General features: G+C 47.4%; 1 protein-coding gene across 2 annotated transcripts; it reads right to left on the reverse strand.

Moving 5' to 3' along the window:
* Window positions 1-233: 233 nt before the first annotated feature.
* Window positions 234-2,812, reverse strand: Cfl2 (cofilin 2). Of its 2 annotated transcripts, none has more exons than XM_021655233.2 (4): window positions 2,658-2,812; window positions 1,475-1,782; window positions 1,286-1,362; window positions 234-1,184 (listed from the first exon to the last, which is right to left on the reverse strand). In XM_021655233.2, exons 1-4 carry the CDS (start codon window positions 2,658-2,660, stop codon window positions 1,072-1,074), a joined length of 501 nt encoding a protein of 166 aa, XP_021510908.1. In that variant the 5' UTR covers window positions 2,661-2,812; the 3' UTR covers window positions 234-1,071. The 2 variants fall into 2 exon arrangements, with proteins under 2 accessions (XP_021510908.1, XP_021510909.1); XM_021655234.2 differs by lacking the exon at window positions 2,658-2,812 and adding an exon at window positions 2,365-2,473.
* Window positions 2,813-18,575: the final 15,763 nt, after the last annotated feature.

Here is an 18,575-nt window from a genome sequence, read left to right on the forward strand (position 1 = left end):
TGCTTTCCACAGTAGAACATCAACATATTTATAAAAGTACCACTCTTTTTATGATTGTAGGTAAGTGATTTTAAGATATTTTTAAACCAAAGAAATCCAACAATTTGGAAAAAGACATGAGTGCTGTATTGAAAGGAAAAAAAATTCCAAATATCAGTGTTAGGCTTAATCACTGTTTACCCTAAAATTTCACATAATAATTTGCAAAAATTTCCAAGGAAAACAAGGCAACATTCTGTAATATGCCACAATTTTTATTGCAACGTGGCCACTTTCGTGAGGGCAGAGGTCTGATCTCAAAACAATGTTCCATTTAAGGCTCTTTTGTACAGAAATTGCCATCATGACTGATATTCAAAACATCGGGTTTCAAGACTCATACGGTAAACATAAAACTCCTACATTTATTCAGTAGCGTACACTCAATGGGAAACCAAAGACATCAACACTGAAGAAAATAGGCAGGTAAGAGGAATGAACTCTGAGATACTATGATGAATTAATGACGGGTAATGAAACTTAATTGGCATTCTTTTTAAGGGATTAAATGAATTACAAAAAAAAAGTGCTTTTAGCGCATAGTGTTAAATCTGTGCTACCATGTCATAAAAACAGGCTTGCCAAGGCAGGTGAGGCGTATGAATGCTCCAGCACCTCAGAGAACTGTAATCAAGTGCAACTATAAATAATACTGAAGAGTTTCCCATCTGAGCAGGGGATAATACTTCCAAGGCATTCACTTAGCTTGTAGCATCCACCCCTGCAGCACTCTAAGCCATTCACATTGACAGTCACATCCGCTACTGTGCTCACTGCAAGGAAGGCATGGAACCAGCTGTTTTGGCTAAAATAAGACGGGGAAGGCATTCCTCGGGTTCTACATAAAAGTAGCCGCATTAAACAGTCTAATGGCAATCACTGACAGGCTTCTTAAACTCATTCATTCATTCATTGTGTTGAAAGGGACCAGTGGAAAGGGAATAAACAAAAAAACAGAACCTAATACGATTCCAGTGGACTGAGCTGGAGAAATGTAAGCCCCTTAAGATCAAATGGCACTTGGCTATTATTTTATAGTGGCTTTCCTTCGAGAGAAACGACCACACTGCCTCCCAGTTTCTCTCCCAGTGTCGAGCGGTCTTTAATATCGTCCAGGCCATTTACTTGCCACTCATGTTTAATACCTAAAAGAAAAAAGAAAAAACACATCCCATTAACCTTACTATGATTTAAAAAAAAAAAATAATAATCTTTTTTTTCTGCACAAAACAGTCAACGTTTATACCTGTAAATTTCTTTTTAATGGCATCTTTAGAGCTAGCATAAATCATCTTGCTTTTTAACGGAGCACTTTCAGGAGCCCTACGGGGGGAGAAAATGTTGAATTTCAAAAGAAAAACAAAGGCAAAAACTGACTATGATAAAAACAATCCTTGCATTTTAAAAAGTACTTTTTTCTTTTGTTTTTACACACCAGAATATAAATACTAGGTCTTCTTTCTTAGACTCTTTTGTTTCGTATGTGGCATCGTACAAAGCATATCGGCAATCGTTCAGAGGGAGCAACTTCACAAAAGATGTGTAGGGGTCCTCTACAGTATCACCAATGTCACCCACCAGGATCTGCTTCGCTTCCTCTACAATTATTTGTCTTTTGTCATCGCTTAAACAGAAGAGAACTGCTTTCTTTCTTTTTTTGATCTCCTCTTGTGTAGAAGATTTTCTTACTTTCATATCATTAAAAACTTTGATGACTTCATCATTCACTGTAACTCCAGATGCCTGAAAACAAACAAAGGACGGAAATTTAGAACAAGTATTTTGGCTTTAGCCAGAATCACTGACTAACAGTATGGCCGGACTATTTCAAAAACTGCACCAAACAGAGTAAGCAGTCCTATTAGATCTGTCCCATTTAACTATCAGAAGACACACCTAAAATGCCCAACTCATGCTGCCCATTCATCCTTCTTAAAGGAGTACGGAGAAAAAAGGCTAACGGGAGGGTGGGAAGGGACAAATACGAGTTAAGCCATGCCTGAAATGTTTCCTATTTCACTGGGTGATGTCAGAGCTTCAGGAGCAGCAGCAAAAAATACCTTCTGTATTGTGTCAACGCTGCAGGCCTTAAACACACACACACACACACACCCCAGGATTTCGGCTAATGCTTCTACTGCTTTTTCTTTAAAGTCGTCTCAGCCACTGATGCTTCCTCATAAGGAAAGAGAATCAGTGCGTAAACTCCAACCGCTGCGCGGTTACAGCAAAAACGCACCACCGCCCATTGGCAGCCGCTTCCAAAGTAACGGGTGCGGCGGGGAGCTGCCCGGGCGGGGAGGCGGGGAGGCGCGGGCGTCCCACCTGCTCAAGGTCCTCACGACGGTCGCACGGGCGGCCGCCTGGAGCCTCGCCGGCTCCCGGGCACGCACCGACCTTACCACGCTCCGGTGAGCAGCCCCCGGCGGCGCCGGGCCCCGCCGAGCGGCCCTCTCGCGCCGGGCCCTCCCGCCCCGGGAGTGCGGGCGGCCGCAGGCCTCGAGCGGCGGGGCCGCAGCGCGGGAGCGCCCGCCGCCCAGGCCGCGGCGGGAAGATGGCGGCCGCGGGGGCCCGCGCCGCGCCCGGCATCCCCTCGCCCGCCGGCGCGCCCGCCTTACCATAGTGCCCGCGGCTGAGGCTGCGGCGGCGGCGGCTCGGCTCCGGCTCGGTGCACTGGGACGAGAAAGAAGGAGGGGCCGGCGGCGGGCGGCGGGGAGTGCGGGGCACGCCGGGAGCGGCAGCCGGGCGGGCGGCGGGCTCGGGGGCCGCGGGGCGGGCGCGCCGGTCACGTGGCCCGGCCCCGCCCCCGCCCGCCTCCCCCCGCCCGCGCCGCTGTCCTCCGCCTGACCCCCGCGCGGCGCGGCGTGGAGGCGGCGGGAGCCCCGGGGCCCGCAGCCAGGGTCGCGACGAGCCGAGGGCCGTCGCGGGGGCCGCCGCGCTCCCAGCCGGCGGCTCGAGGGCTCCCGGCGCCGCTCCCGCGTGGGGACGCCAGGAAACGGCGGTGGTGGGCTGGAGCTCTGTGCTTCTTCCACCCGCGCTTTCCTCCGAAAGGGTCGGGATTAGGACGCGCGGCCTTGTTGGAAGAGCCCAGCTTTGCGGAACTCGGTCGGCGCCTTCCCTGTGTGTTTGGTTTGCGACAGGCTCTCCTCGGGAGCCTTTGCCGGCCTCTTGGTTCACGGGGCGGCTGCAGATGACCTTGAACTGGTCGTCCCGCCTCCATCCCGCGGGGGCTGCCAGTACTGCCTGGGTTGAGACCCCACTCCCCACTACAACGAGAACGAACACTGTGTAACCTCAGTTGATTGAAGTACTAAGCAAAGGCAGAATGATAAGCAGGAAGGTTGGCTCCCGCCTGTAATCCTGCGAGAAGAGGGAGAGGCAGAGACTCCAAGGCCACAGTTCCAAAATGTTCTGGAGATGCCTTGGACAGAATTACGATCCAGGTAAACCCAGAATCTACTGAGGTTACATTTCTTTTCCCCCGTAACTGGGGTGCATTGAGTGCCAGCACTCCTAGGTGGGTCTCTGTTTTTGAGCAGTTCCTTTTAGGGTCCCCTTCTGTTCTAGCCCAGAAAGGTTTGAGTAGCCTTGGGAAGAACAGGTCTGGTGATGCAGAAGCTGAGACCCCAAAGGTGTTAACGACCCCCACGATGGCATTAACTATTATGCAAACCTGTCCCCGGCTCCCTTAGTGTAGTTTCCATCTCCCAGGCTCTATGTTCATTTCCCTGAATGCAGCTTTGTCGCTGCATGTATTTTGTATTACGCTAACTTGTTACAGTAGTTCTGCCAGACCATTGACTATAAGCTACTTAAGGATTTGAATCCTTCTCATCTTTGAGTTTCTAGAGGCTGGCTCACAGTAAGTGCTCAGGAGATGCTGAAATAATCAGTTTTCACTATTTTAGTGCCGTAAAGAGGGAAGCTGGGACTGGAGATGCACCTCGTTTGGTAGACTGCTTGCCTAGTATATACAAGGTCCTGGTTTGAGCCCCAGTATCACATGAACCAGGTATGGTGGCATATAACTACAATCCCAGCACTGGGGAGGCAGAGGCAGAAAGATCAGATGTTCAAGGTCATTCTCAGTTACGTAGAGAGTGAGTTTAAGGCTATCCTGGGCTTTGTGAAACTCTGCTTCAAAAAAAGGGTGGTGGGTAGGGGATTACTGGAGAAATGGCTCAGTGGTTAAGAGCACTTGCTGCTCATACAGACCCAGGTTCAATTCCCAGCACCCATATGGTGGTTCACAACTATTTGTAACTCCAGTTGCAGACGAGCTGATGCCTCTTCTGACCTTGGGCATCAGGTACACATAAAATCTTTTTGGGACACCAACTGAGGAGAAAAGTCAGCTGGGTGCTTTCTCCACCTTTCTGAGCTAGCCTGGTTTTACCCCACCATCTGGCTCCCAAGTCTTTGTTGGTAAAATTGAAAGTCTGAGATTTTGTTAAAAACAACATACAGAGGTGAGAATTGTGTTGAAGCCCTAGAGTTGGAGTAGCAGATGATTGTGAGCTGCCTGACATGGGTGCTAGGAACTGACCTCAGGTCCTTTGCAAGAGAAGTGAGTGTTTATATCCAATCAGCAATCTCTCCAGACCCCCTTCTGATTTGAGTTTAAGTTTTGTTTTTTGAGACAAGGTCTCTTGTAGCTCAGGCTGGCCTTTAACTCCTGATCTTTCTGCCTTTGCCTTCCAAGTGCTAGGACCATAAATGACAATGCCCAGCTTTGGTAAAAACCACTCTGAAAAGTAGTTTGATAACTTAAAAAAAAAAAAAAAAAAAAGGTTTTGAGACAGTGTCTGGCTAGGTAGCTGTGGCTGACCTGGAACTTGCTGTGTATGTCAGGCTGGCCTTGAATCTCAGAACTCCTCCTGAGTGCTGGAATCAAAACCATGCACCGCCAAATCCAGTAAAAACCATAAAACCCAATAAATTCATGTCTATGAGTATATCCCAAAGACATTAAAGCAGATGTTAACACAAAAACTTGTATGTGAAAATTCATGGAAATATTATTTATAATGGCCCCAAACTGCAAGCAACTGAAATGTCCCCTGACTGGTGAAGGCATAAGGGAAATGTTGTTATGCCACAGAATCTGATGAACCATAAAAGGAGTGAAGGTCTCAAAGGTCGTGACCCGGATTAACCTAAAAATGCTGTTCAAACGGAAAGAAGCCAATTCCCAAAGGCCACATACTACGTAATGGATCGGAACCAGAGAACCCGCAGACGCAGTGGACTAGTGGTTCTCTGGGGTGCGGGAGACTGTAGGAGCCTGCACTGAGTATGGGCTTTCCTCTTTTGGGGAGGTAAAAAGGTTCTAAAATTAGATAGTGGTAACGTCAGACAACCACATAGAGTGAAAACAGGATGGAACATGTGAAAAGGGTGGATTTCATGGCCTGTGGATATCTCCATGTAGGTTTCATTTAAAACTCCATTCGAGGGGCTGAAGGGATGGGCCAGCAGCCCAGAGCACTTGGTCTTCTTCCAGAGGAGCCACGTTCACGTCCCGGTACTCACATGGTTGCTCATAGCTGTCTGTAACGCCAACACTGTCTTCTGCCCAACACTGTCTCGGGCACCACACACAGCTGTGATGCACAGACCTGCCAGCAGCGCGGCTAGAGGTAAGAATGAGCTCAGTCCAGCTGACTGAGCTGCTGCTGGTCAGACTTCTGGAGTCTGACTCCAGGGGGGGTTATTTTAGCCATATTTAAGCACAGCACAACTTTGGAAAAAGGTTTCCTGATGACGGTGAACTCAGTCTAAGCGTACCCAAGTGTTCTTAAGACACGTTTACATTGAAACTCTTTACAAAGTGCAGATGGCCTTTTCCATAAAGATGGGTTCTGTTGATGCAGAAACAGTGCTCAAGATAAGGTTCTAGGGAGAAGAGCTGAGGGAATGCCCTCCCATAATGCCTGTGGGCGTCAGGACTGACCTGGCCCGAGATAGCTAGTGCACGAGTTACTCGGGCTGTTGTAGAGAGCAACGATGTCTTCTAGAAGGATGGCTTGTGGACTAAGAAGCAATGCTCACGATCTGAAGGGGAAACGGGCTCTGAGACAAATAAACGTAATGTTCTGGGGGGTTCAGGTGAAGCCAGGCCCCGCAGATAGCAAAGGGTTGGATTGACATCCCCCCTCCCCGCCCCCAGCATTCCAGGAGGAAGACAGGTAAACATTTCCTTCTTTGACAAGAAAGCCTGCACAGTTAACTTTCCTGGCTTCTCCAGCGCTTATCATGTGCACAAGGACACCAAGGTTCAAGGGTGTTTGTGATGGTTTGAATTAAGACCGGCCTCCACAGACCCATCTATTAATGCTTAGGGAGTGGCATTAGGAGGGGTGTGTCACTGTGGGGTCCACTGTGGGGCCCGCTCTCGCTCTTTCTGCTGCCTGCCAATCCAGCCAAAGACCTTCCAGCTCCCTCTCCATCGCTGTGTCTGCCTGTGCGCGGCCATGTGTGGCGCCGGGAGCACTACCATACCTGTTTCCTAACGGGACGGTGAGCTAACCCCTGAGCTGTACACCAGCCCCAGTTAAGGGTTCTCCTTGACAGAGTTGCCGAGGAGGTCATGGTGTCTCTTCACAGTAACGGAAACACGAAGACAGTATTGCTTGGTGGTAGATTGTTTTCCAAGCCCTGGCTTGGAACTCACTACCTACCCCAGGCTGGTCTTGAGTTCATGGCAATCCTCCTGTCTCAGTGAGAAGACCACACCCATGGGCCACCACATCTGTCCGGTTGAGGTTTTATGCTAAGCGGCCTTTGACTGGGAACAGTGTCAGTGAGCTACTCCGTTAATAACTTGCAGCTGGTGTGTAGTTACAGCATTGAAACCAGCGGGCACATGCCGACTCGGAACAGCATTTCTGAACTGCTGCCTCTGTCAAGCCTCTGTGTGAGTCAGACTACAAAGTTTCTCCACTGTGAGCTCATGCTCTTAGGTTAGAACCAACGAGATGTGTAAGACCCGATCAGAGTGATTCACAGCTCTCAGACCAGAGCACACGACCAGTGCTCTTTATTCTCTAGCTCTAAGTTCAACCTGAAAGTAGAAGAGCAAGAGTTTGCCAGCAGTATAGGGGTTGAGAAACAGCCAGGCTGCTGCTGCTGGTGCCTCTTATTTCCAGCTCCCAGGAGGCAGAGGCAGGCAGATCCCAGAGTTCAAGGCCAGCCTGGTCTACAGAGCAAGTGCCAGGGCAGCCAGGGCTACACAGAGAAAGCCTGTCTGGAAAAACAAACAAAAATGAAGCGTGTGACAGGGTTGGGAGACGTGGCTCAGTCAGTGGTCAAGAGCACATACTGCTCTCCCAGAGGACCAGAACCTCTACATTCTGCAGGCACCTGACCTCCATCATCTCAGTCCCATGCAGACACTCATACACACAAAAGTCAAAAATAAATAAAAATAAATTTTAAAGACAAGAGTTTGTACCATTTTATAATCCTTTCCACAAGGTAGGATGACAGGCTCCAGTTTCTCCGGTTCTTACCAATCGGATGGTCTATGTGTCTGTTTTAGTCATTCTAGTGCTTCAGTGTGTGTGTGTGTGTGTGTGTGTGTTATTTTTTGTTTGTTTGTTTGAGGCATGTTTTCTCTGTGTAGCCTTGGCTGTGCTGGGACTCACTCTGTAGATCAGGCTGGCCTCGAACTCAGATCCGCCTGCCTCTGCTTCCTGAATGCTGGGATTGAAGGCATGTGCCTCCACCACCTGGCTTTGTGTTTTACTTTTTATTTTTATTAATTACAGTTTATTCACTTTGTATCCTCCCTGTAGCTCCCTCCCTCCTCCCCTTCTAATCCCACACTCCTTCCCCCTTCTCCACCCATGCCCCTCCCCAAGTCCACTAATAGGGGAGGTCCTCCTCTCCTTCCTTCTGATCCTATTCTATCAGGTCTTATCAGGACTGGCTGCATTGTCTTCCTCTGTGGCCTGGTAAGGCTGCTCCCCCTCAGGGGGAGGTGATCATAGAGCAGGCCAATCAGTTCATGTGGGAGAGAGTTCTTGTTGGTGTTTTATTTTCTGTTGCTCGTTTTTCTTGAAGATTTTATGTGTGAGTACTGCATTTCCATCATTTCTCCGTGTCTCCCTTCCCTCCAGGTCCTCCTCCTCTCAGCAACTTCTCATGGCCTCTTTCTCTTTAAGTATAATTGTTACATATGTATTCATAGATACAGTCTGCTGAGATAATTTGTTTTTACGACTGACCTCTTGGAGTTGGCTAACCTATCTGAGGAAGATGACTCCTCCTCTCTCGGCAGCCTGTGTTCTTCTCTAGGGCAGAAGGCTTGTGAGAATCCTCATCTAGGTTGCCATGTCATCCGTGTGGCCACTCTTTGGGTCTTGCTTAGGAACTAGATTGCTGGGGTTCCCGGGGAGCAGGTCCCAGGTCAAACAGAAGCTATTTCGCTATCTCTGGCAATCCTCCCCACCCCTTCCTTTGTTCCCTGACCCTCAAGTGTATCAACTGATGACAGGGCTGGCATCCCACAGTTGTTGGTCTCTGCATTTTGACCAGCTGTGGCTTTTGTTTGGTTTTTGTTATAAAGAAGCTTCAGCCAGGTGCGGTGGCTCGCTCCTGGAACCCCAGCGCTCTGGGAGGCAGAGGCAACTGGGTCTCTGTGAGTTCCTGGTCAGCCTGGTCTACAGAGTGAGTCCAGGACAGCCAAAGCTACCCAGAGAAACCCTGTATTGAAAAACAAAACAAACAAACAAAAACAAGCAAAAAGCTTCTTTGATGGGAGTTGAGAGCTAAACTCCTCTGTGGTTTTATGGATCAGTATTTAAAATGCGGCTGGGAATTACACTGGTTTAGGAAATCGGCAGTATTAGTTCTCCGACTTCCCGGCCTCAGCAGCTGTGCCTCTTACAGAACATGAATTTCCCTCCTGTTGGCTGAGTGGTGAGTCCCAGGACACCAGTGCCATTACTGCTCCTTTCGGGCTGTCTTGCCATTTGGTCATTGTTGTTGCTGGTCGGCATCACAGCTGGTTCGGACTGATTGCTTTCCTCCCTTGGCTGCTCCTTCCGATTTTTTGTTGTTTATTTGTTTTGGTTTTTTGAGACAGGGTTTCTCTGTATAACAACTCTGGCTGTCCTGGAACTCACAGAGACCTTTCTGCCTCTGCTTCCCAAATGCCGGGACTAAAGGTGTGAGCCACCACAACTGGCTGGGATTTTATTAGTCTGTGGCTTCTGGAGGAACACTGTCACCCCAAGTGGCACAACTTCATTTAGGCTACAAATGTGTAATTTAGTTTCATTTAAATTTATGTAATTTTAAGTAAATATAAAATAAGATGATGCCTTCTGGCTTTTTCCAGCATCGTTAGTGTTATTGATCCCATTTCCTTTTCCCTCCTCCTATCTTGTCCTCCTCCTATCTTGTCCTCCTCCCGTCTTCTCCTCCTTCCCCACTTCTTGGAGCTTCCCTCCTTTCCAGGTCCCCTTCATAGCCTTGTGTTCTGCCTTATCTCTGGAGATAAGGTCTCACGGCACAGTCTGGGCTGTCTGAAACATGCAGCCCAGGCTAGCTGCCAACTTGTGATCCTCCTTTCTCTGCTTCCCGAGTACAGGAGTTATAAATATGAGCCATTGCTCTGCCTCTCTGCACGTACTTTTGTTTTTTTGTTTGAGAATTATCCGCAGCCATAATAATGGATTATCTTTTTTAAAAAATTAAGCAGATTTTACAGATTTTAATATATGTGTGTGTGTGCGCATGTGCACCTTTGACAGCACGCACACACGTGCACACATGTATACTCCTGTGTGTGTGTGTGTGAACCTATGAAGTTTCGAAGGGGCGCTGGACCCCTGGAACTGTAGAAGCGTACTGCTGTGAGCCACCTGATGTGGTTCTGGGAACCTAACTGTGGTCCTCTGCAGGAAAACCAGAGCTTGTAACTGCTGAGCCATTTCTCCAGATCCCTGGATTATCTTTTAATTGATTTATATAAGAATTCTTGATATATTGTGGTTACAAGACCAGATACATTGTTTGAAAACATTCATCCTGTGGGCTTTTAGTTTTCTTTATAGTGTCCTTTGCAACACAAAGATTTTAGTTTTTTGTTGTTTTCTAAAAGGGTATCACTGTATAGCCTAGGCTGGCCTCACAATGCTCCTGCCTCCTCCTCCCAAATACGTGCTGGCCTGGAACTCTGTAAACCAAACTCATACATACGATAACCTTCCTGCCTCTGCCTCCTGAGGGCTGGGCTTAAAGGCATGTTCCACCATGCCTAGCATGGAAGGTTGACTTCCAAGTCCAGCTGCTTCGGATTCTTCACTAAACTGTTCCCTGCGCCTTGAGCTAGTTTAAATCTTTTCTAAAGATGCATTTTATTTGTATTTCTGTGTATGTGTATGCACATGGGTGGTCACAAAGGTCGGGTCCCCTGGAGCTGGAATGACCCGTGAGCCGTCCTAGGTGGGTGGTGGGGACTGAATGCTGGTCCTCTGTGAGGGCAGTACTCGCTCTAAACCCTGACACAGCTTCCCAGCCCTATCTTTTACATTTTAAGGGAAGCACAGCGACATCTGTTGGTCATTATAGGAATTTGATCTGGTTTTTTTTTTTTGTTTACTTTTTTTTGTTTTTTGAATCCTTAAATATATTTTTTAATTAATCAATTAACTTTACATCCTGACCAAAGTCTCCTCCTCTTCTCCCAGTCCTTCTGCCGCTTCTCTCCCCCATCCACTCCTCCCCCCTTTCTCTTCAGAGAAGGGGAGGCCTTCTGTGGCTATCAATCAGCCTTGGCATTTCAAGTTGCAGTAAGACTGTGCATCTTCTCATGGTGAGGCTAGACAAGGCCTCCCAGTGTACAGGCGGGCAACAGAGTCAGAGACAGCCCGTGCTCCCCCTGTTAGGAGTCCTGCATGAAGACCAAGCTGCACAACTGTTACCTATGTGCAGAAGGTCTAGGTCAGTCCCTTGGAAGCTCCCTGGTTGGTGGTTCTTCTCTGTGAGCGCCTCTGGGCCCAAGTTAGCTGGTTCTTTAGGTTTTCTTGAGGTATCCTTGACTCGTCTGGCTCCTACAATCCTTTGGTGCCCCTCTTTGGCAAGATTCCCTAAGCTCCACCTAAGGTTTGACTGTGGGTCTCTGCGTCTGTTTCCACCAGTTGCTGGGTGAAACCTCTCTGACGGTGGTTGTGCTAGGCGCCTGTCTGCAAGTACTGCAGAGCATCGTGACAGTGTCAGCGATGGGCTCCCTCTCATGGCATGGGTCTCAAGCTGGACCAGTCTTTGGTTGGCCATTCTGTTCCATCTTTACCCCTGCACATCTTGTAGGCAGTGTAAGTTGAGAGTCTTGCCTGGTTACGGAGATGGCTGGCTCAGGCTACATGGCCCCCATTGCTGGGAGTCTTAGCTAGGGTCACCCTCATAGATTCCTGGGAGTTTCCATTGTTGTAGGTTTCTAACTCATTTCAGAGATGCCCGTCCCCATTCTAGCTGTCTCTCCCAGGACTCTCTCCCTCCCCCCTCCCCACATCTGATCCTTCCTGTTTCCATCCCCACCCCCAATCCCTTTCCAGTCCCCTCCTCCTGTTTATCAGTGAGATTCTTGTGACCCCTCCCCCCCAACACCTTAGACCCTCCTTGTTACTTAGCTTCTCTGGGTCTGGGTCTCTGGTTATCCTGTACTTTACAGCTAATGTCCACTTATAAGTGAGTACATACCATGTTTGTCTTTCTTGGTCTGGGTAATCTCACTCAGGATGATCTTTTCTAGTTACATCCATTTGCAGGCAAATTTCATAATTTTTTTTTTGAGACAGGGTTTCTCTGTGTAGCCTGGGCTGTCCTAGAACTCACTCTATAGACCAGGCTGGCATCAAAGTCTACCTGCCTCTGCCTCCTAAGTGCTGGGATTAATAGCTGCGTAATAATTCCATTGTGTAAATGTACCACATTCTCTTTACCCATTCTTTGGTTGAGGGACATCTAGGTTGTTTCCAGTTTCTGACCGCTACAAATAAAGCTGCTATGAACATAGTTGAGCAAATGTCCTTGTATGGTGGAACATCCTTTGCCTATATGTCCAGAAGTGCTATAGCTGCGTCTTGAGGTAAATCTAATTTTCTGAGAAACCACATAATTGATTTCCAAAGTAGCTGTACAAGTTTGCACTCCCACCAGGAATGGCAGAGTGTTCCCCTTTCTCCACATCCTCAACAGCTTGATCTGTTGTGTCACTTGATCTGTTTTGCACTTGAAGTCACGTGATTTTTTGTTCTTTGTGGGGAAAGGCAGGTCATTTGGGGAAACCAGCATTGAGAGATGAGGCCTCTGTCCACTCTAGTTCCAGGATTTGAGAAGTTATTCAGTGTGAAAACAACAAACATTTATTAAATTACTTACTTACTTAGTTAGTTAGTTAGTTAAATTTAAGAAAGAATATCATTATTCAGCCCAGATCAGCCTGCTACTCATTCTGTGAGGTCTCCAGAGTCTTCCGCCTTGGCCTCAGCCACCATGGCTGACAAGACACGGACATTTTTTATTGATGTGGTGTGGAATGAACCTAGGACCTTAGGCATTCTACAGCCTCTGCTAATACAATATTTACAGGTTTGTTTTGAAAGGGTATTTAGAGCTTGGTGCCCTGGAACTCCTGCTTTAAAAAACAAAACAGGGCAAAAACCTTACGCTAGAGAGATGGCTCAGTGGTCAAGAGCACTTGTTCCTGCAGAGGACAGGGTTCAGTTTCCAGCACCCACGTGGTAGCTCACAGCCATCAGTAACTCCAGTTCCAGCTTCTGTGTCTGCTGTTGACCTGTGCGGTCACTAGACATAGATGTGGTACACAAACACGCCGATAAAACACTCATACACATGAGATAAAAACAAAATTACAAAAAATCAAACTCACAAGTCAAAAAATAGATCTTACGGAAACGAGTTTTGTTAGACAAAGAAAAGTGGAAGAAATCCAGCTTGCATGTTTGTGTTCATTGCTGTGCTAGGCACAGTGGCTAGGAAATACGGATGGCCGAGGTGTCTTTCCAGCTGGTGGCTGAATAACTAAAACAGGGCACACACGGTACAATTCTAGTAAGCTATAAAGAAAAGGGAATTTATGAACTTTTTGGGAAAATAGATGGACTTAGAAAATAGTGAGGTAACCCAGACACAGAAAAACAAACACTGTATTCTCTCTGATACAGGGATGTATGGAAGAAATTGAATCACCTCATTGGAGTTTCTCCAGCAAATGTTTCTTTAAAAAGAAAATTAGTAAATACTTTCTTGACAAGAAATCAGCACGTTACATGGTAGCTGGGCCCACTAATAGACAGCTGGCGCCCACCTTTAATCTCAGCCTGGGAAGCAGAGGCAGGTGACCCTCTGAGCTGGAACAGCCAGGGCTTGAGTCATAAACATGGGGTGGGAACTTCCTTGATTTAGAAACCACATACTCCTTTTTGGTGGCCTTTACTGCAATGCCATTGCTTCATAGTTCCTCGTATAGCTGCATCCCAAGAGCAAAAGGAGCCTACAGCCATTGGTTCCTCAGATTTTGCAAGTGTCCTGGGTTTCAGGGAGCCTTCCAAGGGTTTTTAGTTTTCCAGTAGGAAAGTTATGAAATGCGCATTATTCGTCAGCTGTGGGAACTGATGGTGTCAGAGAGCTGGAGAGTGAGCATGAATCATCATTGAATCATCATCTTCACAGTGTCTCACACTGACTAGCTTGAGCTCAGTGCTCATGGATTGTGTGTCAAAGTACATCTCCCTGGCATTGAGAGACTGTGTACTGAACCCAGAATCAAAGCATGCATTTTCCTATGTTTTATTGAAGATTTTACTTTTACTTGTATATGTCTCTTCGTGCATGTGTGCTATGTGCACGCGTGCAGGTGCTTTCAGAGGCCAGAAGAGGGTACCAGATCCCCTGGAACTGGCATTACACTCATCATGAGTGCTGGGATCTGAATCCAAGTTCTCTGGAAGAGCAGCAAAGGCCCTTACCTGGAGGACATCTCTCCAGTCCTATCTTCTCACATTTTAGTTAAGGTTTAAAGTTTTATTGTGTGTTTAGTTATAACTGTGTCGTGTGGCGGTCAGGGGCGGCTTCTGAATATTGGTTCTCTTCTTCCGTCATTATGTGGGTTCTGGGAAGGCAGCTCGGTCACTCCGGCCATCAGGCTCGCACAGTAAGCAAGTTCTACACCCTGAGCCATGCTGCCAACAAGAGATTCGTTTTCAAACCGGGCTGTTCATCTGCTACAAGTTCTCTCGCCAGAAACTTCAGCTAATAAAGCCCTTGGCAGGTGGGGGTGGCACACGCCTTTAATCTCAGCGCTCAGGAGGCAGAGGCAGGCGGATCTCTGGAGATGTGGTTCACTTAGAGAACTTAGAGATGGAGACAGGAGGATCAGATTGAGCCCAGCTTGGGCTACATGAGACCTTGTTTCAAAAACGAAATTCCACACTGTATTTGCCATTATCTTTCTCCAAATTCTGGTTCCCATTTGGCTTGTTGAATTTCTCCCCATCCCCTTTCTCTCTCTCTCCACTCTCTTCCCCACCCTCCCTTTCTCTCTATATTTTTGAGATTGAGCCCAGGGCCTTACCTATGCTAGGCAAGCACTCCATCACTGAGCTACATTGTCAATTCTCTATTATTTATTTACTAATTTATTTTCAATCAGGGTCTCAGTATGTAGCCTTGGCTGTCCTGGCGCTCACTCTGTGGAGCAGGCCGGCCTTGAACTCAGAGATCTGCCTGTCTCTGCCTCCTGACTAAAGGCTGTGTCACCATGCCCAGCTTCCCTCTTTCTATTCCTTTCCCATCTGAATGACGATTAACATATTAGACAATAATAAGAAATTAAGTTGGGGTTGGAGAGATGGCTCTTCCCAAGGACCCATGTTGAATTCTCAGCACCTACATGGCAGCTAGCTAGCAACTGTCTATAGCTCCAGTTCCAGGGGATTTGACACACACACACACACACACACACACACATGCAGAACACCAATGCACATAAACTGAAGTCAGTTTAACTATTCCCATGCTCTAACAGCACTGTGGGCGTTTTTGTTTGGATTCCCCTTTCTTTTAGTGATGAATATTGAGGTACTACAGAAGAAGTAGAGGAATGCATGGGGGTTTTCCCATAACCACCCGGAAAAGGAGTGGCAAGAGAGCAATGCTGGTGGGAAACTGGTAATTATCTAAGATGGGGTGATGGACACGGGGGGGGGGCGGTTATTTCATCTGACTGATTTTGTATATGTGAGGAGATAAGTATTCTGCTATTTTCTCATGTTTTATGTGCAGATGTTTGTCTGTAAGGGAGCATGTGCCTGTCTGAATGAAGGTGCCCTAGAAGTGTAAAACAGGTGTCAGAGCCCTTTGAAGATGGAGACAGGTGCTGGTGAGCCGTCTTACATGGCTGCTGGGAACTGAGCTGCTGAGCCCTCTCTCCAGCCCCGTCTTACTCGGCTATTATTTATTTATTTATTTAAAGTGCACGTGTCGGCAGGGAGTGCTGGGGAGATGCCCCCTCAGTGCCAAGGGCAGAGGACTTACTTGGGTTGGGTTGCCAGCACCCAGATGGTGGCTCACCGTGGCTGTAGCTACATGGGATCTGGTGCCTTCTTCTGGCCATGGAGAGTACTGCATGCACACGGGAGCACGCTCAAAGAGGCACACACACAGAGAAAAATGTCAAGGTGTGTTTTCTGCAAGAACAGTGTGTTCCTTTAGCTCCCAAGCCATCTCTTCTGCCATGTTGCCATGTCCTCAAAAATGGTTTATTTATTTATTTATTTATTTATTTAATTTTTTGTCTTGTTTTTGTACCTCTCTAAGCTCTTGAAGGAACATCATAGAAGACCAGAGGACACATTTTTCTGTTTGGTTTATTGTTGTTTAAAATATGGTCTCTCTACATAGCTGTCCTTTATAGACTCACTTTATAGACCAGGTTGAATTCAAACTTACAGAAATCCCCTGCCTCTGCCTCCTGAGAGCTAGGGCTAAAGGCGTATATCACCACGTCTGGCTGAGAGCGCATTTCTTGATGATTTATCAGAAGGGTGTTTTAAAAGCAGAATTGTCTGCATGACTGGCCAAATCCTATGAAAATCTTTGTCCTAGAAAACCCCTTCTCAAGGTAAAATTGCTTCGAGCTGTGTGAAATCACACTTTCTTTTTTCTTCAAGATGAATTTTTAAGCTGGGTGCGGTGGTGCACACCTGTAATCCCAGCACTCAGGGAGGCAGAGGCAGCTGGATCTCTGGGAGTTCGAGGCCAGCCTGGTTTGCAAAGTGAGTCCAGAACAGCTAAGTCTACACAGAGAAACCTGTCTTTAAAACAGCAACAAAAAGGTTAATTTTTTAGGTTAGGTGTGGTGATGCACGCCTTCACTCTGGGCATTTGGGAGGCAGAGGCAGGTGCAGCCTTTGAGCCCTAGGCCAGCCAGGACTACACCGTGAGACTTTGTCTTAGGTTTTGTTTTCGCTTTTCCAGAAGGGTCTCACTATGTAGCCTTGGCTGCACTGAATTCATTTTGTAGACCAGGCTGGCCTTGAAGTCATAGGGACCCCCTGTCTCTGGGGTTAAACGCATGTGCCACTTTAAAAAAATACTTAATTGAATGTGGACAAGTGTCTTTCCAGCAAGTGCTCCTAAGCACTGAGCCATCTCTCCAACCCCAAGGAATTGTACTTCGTAAGCCAAATTTGAGCTATGAAGAAAATAGTAAAGGAAGTATTTGATGTTCATTAAAGATTTATAGAGTTGGAGAGACGGCTCAGAGGTTAAGAGCACTGGCTGCTCTTCCAGAGGTCCTGAGTTCAATTCCCAGCACTCACATGGCAGCTCACACCTTTCTGTAACTCCAGTTCTAGGGCACTGTCACCCTCACACAGACATACATGCAGGCAAACACCAATACACATAAAACAAAATATAAAAATAAATAAATCATTTTAAAAAGACATACAATGACCTTTACAAAAATAAAGATTCATAAGGCTTCAGCAGGCAAGCGTGATCTGAGTTTGGGTGCCCAGCACCTATGTGAAAAGATGGGCTAAGTGTTCACGCCTGTGATTGCAGAGTCAGGGAAGCAGAGCCAGGCAGCCTGCCGGAGCTCACGAGCCGCTCAGGCTAGCCGAGTGCCTGCTCTCCAGGTTTGGTGAGAACTGTCTCAAAAGAAAATAAGGTGAAATACTGAAGACACTGACAGCAACCTCTGGCTTCCACCTGCCTAAGAACACGTGTGCACCCCTCTTCTGCATGCACACGTGTGCACACTGGAATATTGTTTAGTCTTACAGAAAAAGAAGGACCAACAAGATGGCTCAGTGTGTAAAGGCACTTCCCACTGAGCTTGCCGACCTCAGTTTGACCTCTGAGGCCCACAGGGCAGAAGAGAGTCAATCCTGAAAGTTGTGATCTGGCCACCACAAACCTCTATGATAACTATTTAGAGACAAAGGCAATCCCGTCATTTGCAATAAATGGTGTGCGTGCTTAGGTAAGACGGGCAGGTGCAGGGAGACGTAGATACCACAGATCTCATCCGATCCTCTGATCTGCAGCATCAGGGGAGCAGAAGGACGATTCCTCAGTGTTTGGGGGACCAGGCATGCAGGTTTGGGGGAGATTTTTATCAAAGGACACATCATCTCAGTTAGAGTAAGCTCAGACAACTACTGTACAGCGTATCACTTACATATTCTCAAGAATTTCCAATAGCTGCGCGTGGTAGCTTGCAGCGACAATCCTAGCACTAGAGCTGAAGAGGCAGGAGGATTTCTGTGAGCTTGAGGCCATTCTGTTCTACACAGTGAGTTCCTTCCCAGCTAGGGCTATGTGTTGAGATGCTGTCCCCACAAAACAAACCCAGAAAAAAACAAAACACGGATGTTAGCCTCTGGCCTCACAAAAAAGCGCGACTTTAAATGTTCTCGTCATAAAAAGTAGTAACTGTGGCAGTTGCATGTTCTGTAGCATAGGTAATGCATGCACGTATTTGCAGATCATAGATACATATGCATTAAAAAAAACAAGTTAAAGGAACTCCTTCCCTCAAAGTAGCCTGCACGTGCCGGCAGGGGCAGGGCTGGTTCTGACTCTTGGTGTGGCAGATGATTTTAGCCCCACCTGAAAAAGTGAGCTAGCGTCCCTGCTCTGTTGGAATTCCTAGCCTGCAGGAACACTTCCTGCTCCTCCCAGTTCCGCCACGTGTTCTTAGAGAGTCCAGCAACTCAAAACCTTGTACAGAGCAGATTCCCAGATCCTTTGATTTTTGGTTTGTCTAGAGCAGTGGTTCTCAGCCTTCCTAACGCTGTGGCCCTTTAATACAGCTCCTCATGTTGTGGTGATCCCCAGCCATAAAATTATTTCTGTTGCTACTTTCATAATTTTGCTGCTGGTTACGAATCGTAATGCAAATATCTGATCTGCAGGACATCTGATATGTGACTGCTATGAAAGGGTCGGTTTACCTCGAAGGGGCCTTGAGCCCACAGGTCTAGATGACCTGCTTTTTT

The sequence above is a fragment of the Meriones unguiculatus genome, chromosome 7, assembly GCF_030254825.1.
Source record: "Meriones unguiculatus strain TT.TT164.6M chromosome 7, Bangor_MerUng_6.1, whole genome shotgun sequence".
In the NCBI taxonomy this organism is placed as follows: domain Eukaryota; kingdom Metazoa; phylum Chordata; class Mammalia; order Rodentia; family Muridae; genus Meriones; species Meriones unguiculatus.